The sequence below is a fragment of the Acomys russatus genome, chromosome 16, assembly GCF_903995435.1.
Source record: "Acomys russatus chromosome 16, mAcoRus1.1, whole genome shotgun sequence".
NCBI lineage: Eukaryota > Metazoa > Chordata > Mammalia > Rodentia > Muridae > Acomys > Acomys russatus.
The window spans coordinates 20,890,938-20,903,579 of NC_067152.1; the positions used below are offsets into that span (position 1 = coordinate 20,890,938).

General features: G+C 49.3%; 1 protein-coding gene across 1 annotated transcript in view; it reads right to left on the bottom strand.

Moving 5' to 3' along the window:
- Positions 1–11,017, bottom strand: part of Abcc3 (ATP binding cassette subfamily C member 3) — a 49,475-nt gene extending 38,458 nt beyond the window's left edge. The window contains exon 1 of the mRNA XM_051158327.1: positions 10,879–11,017. Within this exon, the coding sequence (XP_051014284.1) occupies positions 10,879–10,923 (45 nt within the window). The 5' untranslated portion in view covers positions 10,924–11,017. The remainder of the gene's footprint in view (positions 1–10,878) is intronic.
- Positions 11,018–12,642: the final 1,625 nt, after the last annotated feature.

Consider the following 12,642-nt stretch of genomic DNA (forward strand, 5'->3'; position numbering starts at 1 on the left):
ATCATTCTGTCTTTACCTCCCAAGTACTGGGATCACGAGTGTGTACCACTATTCCTGCCAACTTCCATTTTAAAAGCACTTTTGAAAATTCAAGCATGACATACTTAGAGAAAAGCACCCATATCTCTGAAATAGAAATCTCCATAATTTCCTCCCCACAGGTGTACTTAGCTGTATAAACAGAATCCATATCAAGAGATACAACACTGGTGGCAGGAAGGGGCCCTGGCGCCCTCCTCACCACTGCCCACCACAGAGAATCCATCCTGATCTCTCATGCAATGGATGAGTCTGTCCAGCTTGGAGCTTCCTGTAAATGAAACTGTACTGTGTCTGCCTCTTTCAGACAACATTGTTGTGGTGTATTATTCCTGAGGTCCACACAGTGTTCCACCGTGTGAATATTCAATTGAGAATACACCCCACAGAATACAGTCTCCAGGCAGCTCCGACTGAGACGCGTTGATGTCTGGACCACACGTCCTATACTAAGCCTCTAGGTATCCCAGCTATGCTTTTTGTCTTTGTTTCTGGTCCTGGAGATTGAGTCAAACACGCTAAGCAAAGTGCCCCGACACCACTCCAGTTTGTGAGATTTTTAAAAGATACCCACTGGGGAGTAGGGAGATGGCTTAATTGATAAAGCGCTTGCCACACAGGTGTGAGGACCAGAGTTCAAATCCCAGAATCCACATTAAAAAAAAAAAAAAAAAAAAAAAAAAACCCACATTGGTAATCCTGGTACTCCTATGGCCAGATGGAAGGTGGAGACAGAATTCTTCAAAACTTGTGAGCCACTTAGCCTGGCATATACTGCTGCAAACAAGAGACCCTGTCTCAAACAAGGTGGGTGGTGAAGATGAAGATGAACACATCAGGTTGTCTTCATATCTCTGCATATACTCTGTGGTACACACACACACACACACACACACACACACACACACACACACACACACACACACTTCCATACATGATATCTCCATAACTACAAGCAAGAAAATGCTCTTCCTGTTACAGTTGTGTGCAAATATGAAATAGGCACCTTCTTTCAGTTCAATACATGTGAAACTTTTGAAAACTATATATTGAGGGTTGGGGAGATGGCTCGGCAGGTAAGAGCACACACCACCAAGCCTGACATCTTGAGTTTGATTTCCCAAAACACACACGGTGGAAGAAGGGAACCAACTTCTCAAAGTTGTCCTCTGACCTTCTACACAGGTACCATGGCCTGCCCCTCACCCCCACTAGAAAAACCTCTATATGTACCACCCATCTTGGTGGTACAAGAAATGGAGGCCAGGATCTCACCCAAACAAGGCAAGCACTCTACCATTGGCCTATAGCTTCACGTTAGATTTAATTATTTATTTACTTATTTATTTATTTTTAAAATTTTTTTATTAATTTATTCTTGTTACATTTCAATGGTTATCCCATCCCTTGTATCCTCCCATTCTTCCCTCCCTCCCATTTTCTCCTTATTCCCCTCCCCTATGACTGTTCCTGAGGGGGATTACCTCCCCTTGTATATGCTCATGGGTATCAAGTCTCTTCTTGGTAGCCTGCTGTCCTTCCTCTGAGTGCCACCAGGTCTCCCCCTCCAGGGGACATGGTCAAATGTGAGGCACCAGAGTATGTGAGAAAGTCATATCCCACTCTCCACTCAACTGTGGAGAATGTTCTGACCGTTGGCTAGATCTGGGTAGGGGTTTAAAGTTTACTGCCTGTATTGTCCTCGGCTGGTGCCTTAGTTTGAGCGGGACCCCTGGGTTATTTATTTATTTTTATCTTGAGGCTTGCCAAGTTGCTAGGGTTGGCCTTGAACTTTGGACTATCCTACTTGTCCTGTTGCAGCACCTGAATTACAGGCATATGTCACCAACACATGTCACCATGGTGCTCTGACTTTGATAAATCATGTGTAGCCTCAGCGACCTGCTAAGTGAAGGTAAAAAAAAAAAGTACCCTAAGTCTTTTCCAGCATCATTATTGTTATTGTTATTATTATTATTATTTTTACTGCCCTCGCAAAGTCACTATTTTGTGGCTAACTCGAAACAAGTTTTTGAGATGTAAAATAGAGGTGTTGCTGGGCTCAGTTTAGAGAGGAGAAAGTGATGCCAACAGCTTTGGCAACAGCTTCAGGGACAGTTGGCACTGTAAAGCCAGGACAAATATCTTGGCACTGGGGATGCCATGTGACAGCGAGATCCATGTGACAGCAAGATCCATGTGACACGCTACCAAGCCTGACAACCTGAGTTTGATTCCCAAAAACACACATAGCAGAAGAAGGGAATCAACCTCTCAAAGCTGCCCTTTGAGCTCCACACAGGTGCCATGGCAGGGCCTCCACCTCCACCAGAAAACCCCTATATGTTGAATGAGTCTTCCTGACCTTGGTGGGGAACCAAGATGGGCTTCTCCCAGCCCATTCTTCCTGGACTCATGTACCAGAAGACACTTTCCCCCTGAGGCTTGCAGACCTTTAGGGGGTACCCCATGTCCTCCTCTTGTTCTTTTCCTATGCTGCATCCCCCCCTCTGTCCAACTTCCAGCACAGGGCCAGGTACCCTGGTGCAGGCTGGAAGCTGCTGTTAAAAAAGCTGTGACAGGGGAGTAGGGGGTGAGAGAGCCTGCATACGTATGGACAGGTGACTAGCTTGGCCTCACTTCCACCATCACCCTCACCCTCAGACAGGGTTTCTCTTTATAGCTTTGGCTGTCCTGGACTTGCTTTGTGGACCAGGCTGGCCTTGAACTCACAAGGATCCACCTGCCTCTGCCTCCCTGAGTCCTGAAACCAAAGGCGTGAGCCACCATGCCGGGCTGACTGGCTTGGCTTTTTAAGGCCACCAGAAGACCCAACCCTGGTGCTGTAGATGTGTAATACAACTCCACCAGTTTTGTTTTGTTTTTTTTTCTGAAGCCAGTTCTTGTGTAAGGTGGGCTAGTCTTGAACTCACTACATAGCCTAGGCTGGCTTTGAACTCACTATGTAGCTGCCTTCACCCCCGCCAGTGTCATTATTACAGGTATGTACCCCTATGCTCAGTTCTGCCACTCTTGGTTCATGTAATGGTGGCTGGTTCCTGCAACCTTCTGAACTCCAGGTGCAAGTAATGACAGACCTGCAGTCACCTTCCCTGCAGGAGTGATGAATGGCAAGATGCCTAGCTGTCACCTGGCCACACTTTGGGACAGCAAGCTGTTGGGGACATGTTTCATGACACAAACACTGACACTACAGCCACAACCAAGTGATCTTGGGGAGTGAGGACCGCATGGTTGCTTTGAGTTCGCAAAGGTCCTGTCTGGGGTCCTCTCCTTATGGGAGGTGTGTTCTGATTGGACAGTCTCCTTGGAGACAGCAGGTACCTGGTCATTCCTGTATCCCAGATTATTCCCCCAGAGCTATTGGTAGAACATATCAAGCACCACAGGTCCGGAACTGGGGGCATCTCTTCTTCTGATGCCCACTGACCTCGATGACTGGCAATGCCTTCCTCCCTCCATCCCTCCTGAGCTCTCCTCCCCCTCCCTTCCCTCCTTCCTTCAGGACAGAATCTTCCTGTGAAGCCCAGCGTTCTCTCTTTGTCTCATTTCCTGAACCCTATCCATCAGCAAACCCTGTCCACTCTGATCAGGTGGGAATTCAGGTGCGGTGATATATATATATACCCTAGCTCCATAACAAACCTATCCTAGGCCACATAACAATATCCTGTCTAAAACAAAATCAGCCCCCCCCCACCCCTGCATACACACAAAGATTAAGCAGAACTCTGAGCATGCTATATTCAATCATCCTTATCCAGAGACAGGAGCCTTCACCTATTTTACCCTGATCTCTCTAGAATCTGGCTTCTCTACTCTCCTGCCTGGATGATCTCCAGAGCCCTCCCCTCTGGTTTCCTGCTGCTGGCTCCACCCCTTGTCCCTACATTCTCTTTCCTAGTACAGGAAGCATTGGAAGCCTAAGCAGAACACACACCCATTGCACTGCTTTGCTTTTTTTTTTTTTTTTAAACCAGCATTAAGGAAAAAGCAGGAAACCCCACACAGCCCTCAGAACCATTGCTAGCTTCCTATCCTGTCTGACCTTCTTGCTTCCATCATCCTTAGGACCCTGTCCTGGGACCTCGCCACACTCAGTCTTCACTTGTCTCTGAGCCTTCCCTGTGTGCAGGCTCTGCTCAGGTCACACTGTCTCATGAAAGTTCACCTTGACTTCCTGATTAGAACTGCGACCCACCCCAGCTCCCTTCTTATTCCTGCACCCGCCCATTATCCCTTCTCTTCTCTCCATGACCCCTGACATCTTCTCTCATTTGATACAAGTGAATCGTTCTTCAGTTGTGGCTTTTCTACCTTCTCCCGCTAGAGTGCGTGCTTCCCTGAGGACAGGTCTGCTAAAGCGCAGCTTTTATGGAACGTGATGCCCCTCGCTGCCTAGAGTTTGCAGCCTGCTCACCTCAACCACAATGACTTTGGTCCCTCTCTCAAGGAAAAGCACCCTCAGACCTCAGAGCGACCATACAGTCTGCCTTCTCACCTGCCGGCCCATCACTTCCGGTGCTTAGCCCAGAAGGCACATACTCTGTATACACTGGCTGAACAAAACGCATGAATGAATGAACCAATGTGCTCTCCCAAGCCCCAGCTCCAGTGGCAAAACAGCATCATGCCGGTGTTTCTCTGGCACTTAAGGCACCATCCTGACAACAAAAGGAGCCTTGGGCCTAAGATACTAACATGTAAATGACATCAAGGACGAGTCAGTTGTGATCATTTCCCCAGACTCCCACAGGCAAGTTGGAGGGTGGTTCCTTAAGGCTCCTCTTCCACTCCTGGTCTGAGGAGCACCAGCTGGGAGGTAGCCCACAGCCCCGCCTGCTGTCAGCCACTTGGTTGCCACAGCAACAGCAGCTTCCTTAATACTGCGATTAAACAGCTGGATGAAGCTGATAAGGCAGAGGTCCGGCACCCAGAATGGACCGCAGGGCAGATGCCCATTAATGGGTACCGAGGCTGAGATCCATATAGACTCAGGCTCAGGGGCAGAGGGAGGGGATGAGGGCTCCAGAGTTCTTTGCCCCAGTTCTGCCAGCAATCTCCCAGGCCTCAGGCTGCTGACAGGCTCTGTCCAAAGAAGATTCATTACTTCCTCAATCCTGTATGGTGGGGTGGGGGCCCCCCCATCTGTGCTAGACAGCTCCTGTGGTCACTGCGAAGGAACTGATTGGCAAGATCATGTGTCTCATCAGAAACTGGGGGAAAGGGGGAGGGCGCATTCTGGTTTCCTTCCACCTCACTGAGCTACTCAGACAAAAACAGGAAGCCTGGGAGGCCAAAGAGGGTTATGCTGGGCTAGCCTGTAGCTTGAAGAACAAACACACCTCTCACTCCTGTAAAAGGCCTGGCATCTCCCAGAGATTTCTGTTACTGAGTGCCGCTGTGTGCCAGAACACCGGGAGCTGTGGTTAACTTGGAACTCGAGTCCAGGCAATGTAGCCCCAGTCCCTTGGGTTCAATTCTGCCCCCTTAGTGCCCTGCCAGTGCCTGTCGTGACATCCACCTGCACCAACCCACTCAAGTCACTCACCATCCTTGACCCTTACTGCCTGCCCTCTCTCCTTGCAGTTCATCCATGGAGCTGAGGGGTTAGGAGCTGCCAATACCTGGCCATGGACCAGCTGAGTCGCGGGAGCAAACGGCAATGTCTGGTTTGGGAAAGAAATTCGACCTAGGCTGGAGACCCCATTCCCACCCGGCTCCACAGCACAGCCCCTGGACCAGCTTCAGAAAGAGTAGTTCCCGGTGGACCAGAGGGTAGTGAGGCAGAGGTAGTGACCCCCGAGGCAACTGGCAAGGGAAGGTGGAAAAGTCACAGACTTCCAGTCCTTGCCTCCAGGGCAAGTGATTTGCACTCCAAAGCCTTTTTGTTGCTATTGTTTTAAGATTTACACACACACACACACACACACACACACACATACACACACACACTCGCGCGTTTTGATGTCTTGATGTTTAGAGACAGGGTTTCTCTGTGTTGCTCTAGTTCTAGCCATCCTAGAACTCACTCTCTAGCCTAGGCTGGCCCTGAACCCAGAGGTTCATATGCCTCTGCCTTCCAAGTGCTGGCATTAAAGGCGTGAGCCACCGTGGCCTGGCCTTACTTTTTATTCTTAGTTTTGTACAGGTGTGTCTGTGTATACATCTGCGCTTGTAAATGCAGGTGCCCAAGGGGGCCAGAAGTTGGAGGCCCTGCAGCCTCCTCGAGTTACAGGTGATCATGATGTGTTCTGGGAATTAAATTCCCATTCTTTGCAAGAACAGGAAGCATTCTTAACTACTGGACCATCTCTCTAGCCCCTGGGGTTTGCTTTGTGAGATGGGGGTCTTATGTAGACCAGGTTGCCCTCAAAGTAGACATGTACCTGAGAAAGACCTGGAATCCCAGATCCTCCTGCCTCCACCTGCCAAGGGCTGGGAATTACAGGTGTGGTGTGGTGTTGGAATCAAACACAGGCTTTGTGCATGCTGGGCTAGCATGCCTCCAACTAAGCTGCATCTTCAAGCCCTTAGTTTTGAAACAAGATCTCCCTATCTATGGCCAAGGACGGCCTCAAACCCGTGGCAGTCTTTCTGCTTCTGTTTGCTGAGCATTGGGATTCCAGATGCGGCTCCAAGACCATTTCGGTTGTGGGGGGCGGGATTTAGGGTGGGGAGGGAAGCCAGTAGATTTCACAAAGCTTCCTCTCCCAGCTTACATCCCTGACTCACTTCCTTTCCTAAGCTTCTCCCTTAGATCAAGGCCAGGGAATAGAAGGCAGAAATCTGGGATCACAAGGGACCAAATCGCCCAGCCAGAAGCCAGAGATCAACTCAGAGACCAACTCCAAGAAGCCTGAATTTCAACATCTCCAGCTTTAATGAAATGGGTTTTCCAAGTCTCTGGCCTGGCAGGGAAGATTCGGTCCCCGGAAGGAGACGGTACCTAGCAGGCTTAGAAGTGGGCACTTTCCACCCATCTGTCCATTCAGTGGCCATCCTAATTCCAGCTTCCTTGCATGTCACCGTCTTCGTTTGAGAGCCCAGATACACTGAAACTTGAGCTTTGTCCATTACTCATGCCTCTTGATGGTTGCCTTACTTGCATTTTGGGCAATAATTCAAGAGGGAGCCTTGGAGTCCCTCATACCTAGAGCCCTAAGGTTTTGTTTGGGTTCTCTTCCCACAAGGAGGCTGCACATCAGGCATTTACACGCTCCTAATGACAGGGAATCCAGTGCTTTTCAGGAAGTCTTGATCATTTTGTATACATGCAAAGTAAGCCTCTGGATTTCTAATGCTTCCTGAAGGCCTTGGATCAAGGTTAAGTATACAAACCGACTAAATTTTCTAAGGGCAGTCAGTCCGTCCAGGCCTCTCGCTTCGGCCCAGTGACTATTGGCTAACCTGTCCCCAAACAAACAGTGATAAACAACAAGAGCAGAGATAAACCCTAACCTCCTCTGCCCTTAGTCTCTGTGTCTCAACTCACTCTTGAGTGTTTTTGGTTTCTTTGGTTTGGTTTTAGTTTTTCAGACAGGGTTTCACTGGGGTAACCCTGGCTGTCCTGGAACTTGTTCTGTAGACCAAGCTGGCCTCCCAAGGGCTGGGATTAAAGGTGTGTGTCACCACTGCCCAGCTGGGTTTTGTTTTTGAGAAGGGGGTCTCATGTAACCCAGGCTGACCTCAAATTCCATGCATAGCTGGGGGGCTATCCTGTAACTCTTGATCCTCCTGCCTCTACTTCCTGGGTACTGGGATTATAAGCACGTACCACCATGTCCTGGTTGTTCTTGCTTTTTGAGACAGATCTGCCTCGGGCCTTCTTTTGGAATTTGTTTCCACACAAATTTAAGGTATACTCTGAGATGTTGATAATATGCCCAATGAGGTGAGGACCAGGAAGTGAAGGAGACCTATTGTGCCACCTAGTGTGTGGTGTGTGTGTGTGTGTGTGAATATACGTGTGTGGTGTGTCCACAGGATCACAGGTCTCTTAATGGAGTGGAGCTGAAGGCATTAACTTCCTGCTCCCTGGGGTGGGGTGGGATGGGAGGGAGAGCTGGAACTAGAGCCTTTGTCCCAACAGTCGGCCTGTTTCTCACAGGACCATGGCTTTGACACCCATCCTGACCTCATTCGTCTCCGTCTTCTCTCCAGTTGATAGGATTACAGGGACCTGCCATCAGAGCTTCTTGCTTCTTAACTCCATTTCACATTCTCTATTTCATGTAATCTCCACCAAAATCTTGCAAGGCAAGCAGCAGGTGGCTCATTTCCTCATTTTGCAGGTGGGGAATGAAAGGCACAAGAAGCTAGGGCAGGTCTGGGTTAATGAGTGGCCCAGCAAGGCCCGGTCACCCTGCTGATGGCTCCCCTTTCTTCTATGTTCAGGCTCTTCCCAGCTACCCCGGTCAGTTCTCACCACAGCCCCCAAGGTTCAGGGGTTTAGATGAATTGCTTGTGATGCAAAGTAGCATAAAAAAAAAAAAAAAAAAAAAAAAAAAGAGTAGCTCAGAAAGTCAGCCTATTGGGTAACTGAGCTATAGCTTAGGGTCCAGCCTCCTAGCCTGAGACGCTTCTACACTGTAGCTCTGCAAGCCCCCAAGGACAAACTCAGACCCTAACACAAAGCCACTGACAAGCGCCATCCAGGAATGGTCTTCAGAAGCCAAGATCACATGGAAGATGTTTCCAGTCTGAGGTGGGCAGAGGATTAGTCAGTTCCCTGTCATTAAAGACATCTAAGCAGAGGCTCACCCCCCGCCCCCCGCCCCAAGGGTCACAGAAGAGACGAGCCCCGAGCTCCGACCCACAAGATCTCACACACACTGTAAAGTTCCAGGGCTACGGTGCCTGAGGCTCCAAAGGGCAGCCAGGTAATGAGAAGGCTGCCACCACACCACAGGCATCTCGTCTCTTAGTCAAGCACTGTGTGACAGCACTGTGACCTTGCCATGGCCATACCAACCTGGTGTCCTTTTCTCCCCAAGACTCTCCCGTTAAAGGCTCTGCCCCTAAGCCCCTGCCGTAGCATATCTCTGAGCTGGGAACACAAGGGAATCCTGTGGTTTCATGCTTCAGGCTTTGGGGAGTACTGCCTCGGGCAGTCCTAATGACTCATGACTTTCACTACCACCCAGAAACAAGGTGCTCCTGAAGCTTGGTATATCTGCCAGTTTTCAAAACTTTTTGCCTAGTCACTGTGCTGTAGTCACATCTACCAAGTCCAAGTGAACAGAGAAAGGGGGTTCACTGATAAAACAAGGACCCCCTGGGAAGAGTCACTGTTCCAGTCTGGCTGATGAGGGGGCTTCCCATGGTTTGAGCTAGGATCACTTAGTGACCCAAAGTAAAAGAGTGGTCTCCAAAGACACTTTTTATTTCTGTTTGGCGATAAGGTTTCATGTCTGGAACTTATCACGTAGGCAAGGATAACCTTGAATTTCTGGTTCTTCTACCTTCCAGCTTCCAAATAGTGGATGACAAATTGCACTGCCACATCCTCTTGACATGGGCGTAGGGATGGGGGGGGGTAGGGGTAGGGGGTAGGGGTGTGGAAGGGTGTACTCTATTGCTCTCACTTCTCCTAAATTCACATAACCTCTTGTGCCTAGCCCAATCCAAGACACCTTAAGGGACAGCCCTAGAGTATGCATAGAGGTCACCGCCTGTGCATAAACACCTCACCTTCACCCCTGCACACTATAACTGCACACATCAGATACGTACAAACAAATAGGCATCATGGAAAAAAAATGTGCAGACTGGGATTCTGAGTCTAGATTTGAAACCAGCCTAGTCTGGGCAGCCCCTGGGTAAAGCAGAAACTAACCCCCTATTAGGTCTACACGGGACGCCGAGATCGCATCTTCAGTTGCCTTAGCCTGGTAGAGGAGTGCTAAGTCTGCACACAAGTCACACATCCAAGCTGACTGATGAAACCCACAGAAGGTTGCTGTGTGTGCGCGCTGGAGGGCAGTACCAGGGTTTGGGCCTGAGCCTCCAGCATGCCAACTAAGCTCCACACCCATGAGCTATAACCCCAATACAAAAAGGGCTGCTTTTACTTACTTTAGTATGATTTTTAATCCAGCTTTGGTTTCATGGAATTGTGTGCTTTGGGGCAAGTCCCTTCACGTCTGGACCTCCATTTTCCCCCATCTATCAGAGCAGAGGGTTGGGCTAGGAGCCTTTAGTCTACCTCTCTTTCTTATGTCCTGTGTGTAAATAGGGCCTTGACCACAGAAGCGGTGCCTTCCCCTCAAAAAAAAAAAAAAAAAAAAAAAAAGCGAACAAAACAAAAACGGGGCCTGGAGGGTCTATCTGTACCAAGGACCCGATTGAGCAAGACTCTGGATGCCCTAGGATGTAGGGAGGGAAGACTGGATGAACAGTCAAGCCATAGTTAGTGGGTCAGGTGCTGGGGGTGGTCATTCACCAGGAATGCAGACAAAGTGCAAAATGCTCCTTTCTTCCCTGGGATCAAATAGGGCCTTACAACAACGGCATGCCCCTGTGCTTCCCAGGTCCTGATGTCCTGCTCTACAGGTTCAGGAGCCTCCTTCCTCTCTAGCTCCTCCACACGGGGTAGGGCAGGGCATGGCGGCAGCATCGTGGCCGTACACTTTTCCAGCGCCCATCGTTCCCTCTTTGGTGCTTAGAGCCTCTCAGGTCTGGCTACGTACATTCTCCTTCTAGGGCGTCAGCTGCTGCTCCAGCGCTTACCCCAGAAGGCTGTGCTGGGGCGGGAGACCAGACTTCCCTTCAGCAGCACGGGATCCCCGCCCCCCAAGCCTCAGAGGCTTGTCTTACCCAGAATTTGGAGTCCAGCTCCCCGGAGCCACACAGACGGTCCATGTGGCTCAGGTGCTCGTCAGGACTGGGATCTTAGTCCAGCTCAGCGCCAGCAGAACTGCCCGGGGAGCCGCCTCCAGACTCCCAGCTCCACCACCACTCCTCTCCGCCCCGCCCTCAGGCCCTCCGGGTCAAGTTCTCCAAGTCCCGGCAATTTCGACACAGCCTCGATGAAACTGTTAGTACCTAAAATTGCAACGCTGAAAGGGACTGTAGAGTGACGAGGGGATAGTTAACAGTACTATTTCCTTCCAGTGGTCCCTGAGCTTCTAGACCCTGAAGCTGTTGGATCTGGGACAGAGCTGATCCTCCGTGTTCCGGCGAGGGTGGGGCCCGGGAGAGGGGACTGAAATACAGTCAGGAAAACCGGGAGAGGTATACAGCAATTTTCTCACTTGTAAAAGAAGTCCTTTGTAAAGATAGGGTCACTTCTGACTTTATGAATACAGGGTCACCTCAAGTTTCATCATCTATAGTATGTGAAGCGCTTGTTAGCCTAGTCTCTCCACATGTTGTCAGACAACTGACAGGCACCAGCACCATGTGTGTGATGTGTTTATGTGCATGTGTGTAGCAGGAGAGTGAGGCATGAAGTTGGTCCCAGTACCAAATAGAGGAGTGCGTGGTCCTTTTAAGTTGCTGCCTTCTTCTTCTTCTTCTTCTTCTTCTTCTTCTTCTTCTTCTCTTCTTCTTCTTCTTCTTCTTCTTCTTCTTCTTTATATTTAAGTTGCTGCCTTCTGAGGCTCTGTGGCTTCCTAGTCTTGCCCAGGGCACTTCACACTGGTCAAGTATGAATAGCCACAACAGACTCCTCGACACAGGAAAGTATATAAAGCATATGTATTGCATGTAGATATCCAACCTATGTTAATTCTATTTCAGCCTGGCCATGGTAAGGATGGGCTTTGAGGCCCACACTAGCACCCCCATCTAAATACTGAGCCTTCCCAGCTTGCCTGTGGTGGGATGCCCTCAATCTCGCTCTTTCCTTAATAGGATCCCAACTCACCATCCCTCTATGGAGCTGAGCAGAACTCCTCTTGGTTTAACTTACCCCTATCTGTACCTGAAAGCTCCTGGATATGTGTGTGTGTGTGTGTGTGTGTGTGTGTGTGTGTGTGTTGTCAGCCTCCCTTGGCACTTGTTTCCCAGTCAAGACAGGGTACTTCTAGCCTCCTGGATTCAGTGTGGATGTTAAGGGGATCCAGCAGGACACTGCATTTCAAGCAGGAGACAAATGAGCAAGACCAGGGTTGGATTTGAAAATCAGTGGAATTTGTTAGGCTGTTGTCTTTCGGTACCAGCTCCTGCTCTGACTCTGTCAGTCATGTTGGGATCCAGAGAGGTCCCTGATGCGGAGCCTGAGCCCTGATTAATGGCAAGGAGGTGGGGGTGAGCATCCAGCTAGTGGCTAGGTTCTTGAGGGAGTTTATATAAAACCATTTGTTTTTGTAAAATCTCTTCTCTTGAGATTTTTTTTTCCTGCAGTTTTGGGGAGAGAAATTGAGAGGAATGATTTAAAATTTTTAAAGTTTATTGCTTTGTGGAATTGCCACAATGCAGCCAATCCCTTCTCCCTACCTTTCTGTTTATGTATTTGATTTTATCTTTTTAGTAATGAATAGGCTTATTCAGTTACACTTGTCCTTGGGGATTATAGGGAATGGCATGAGACAGGTGAATTTCCCAAAATTGTTAAAAAGAGAGAAAAAAAATTTTACA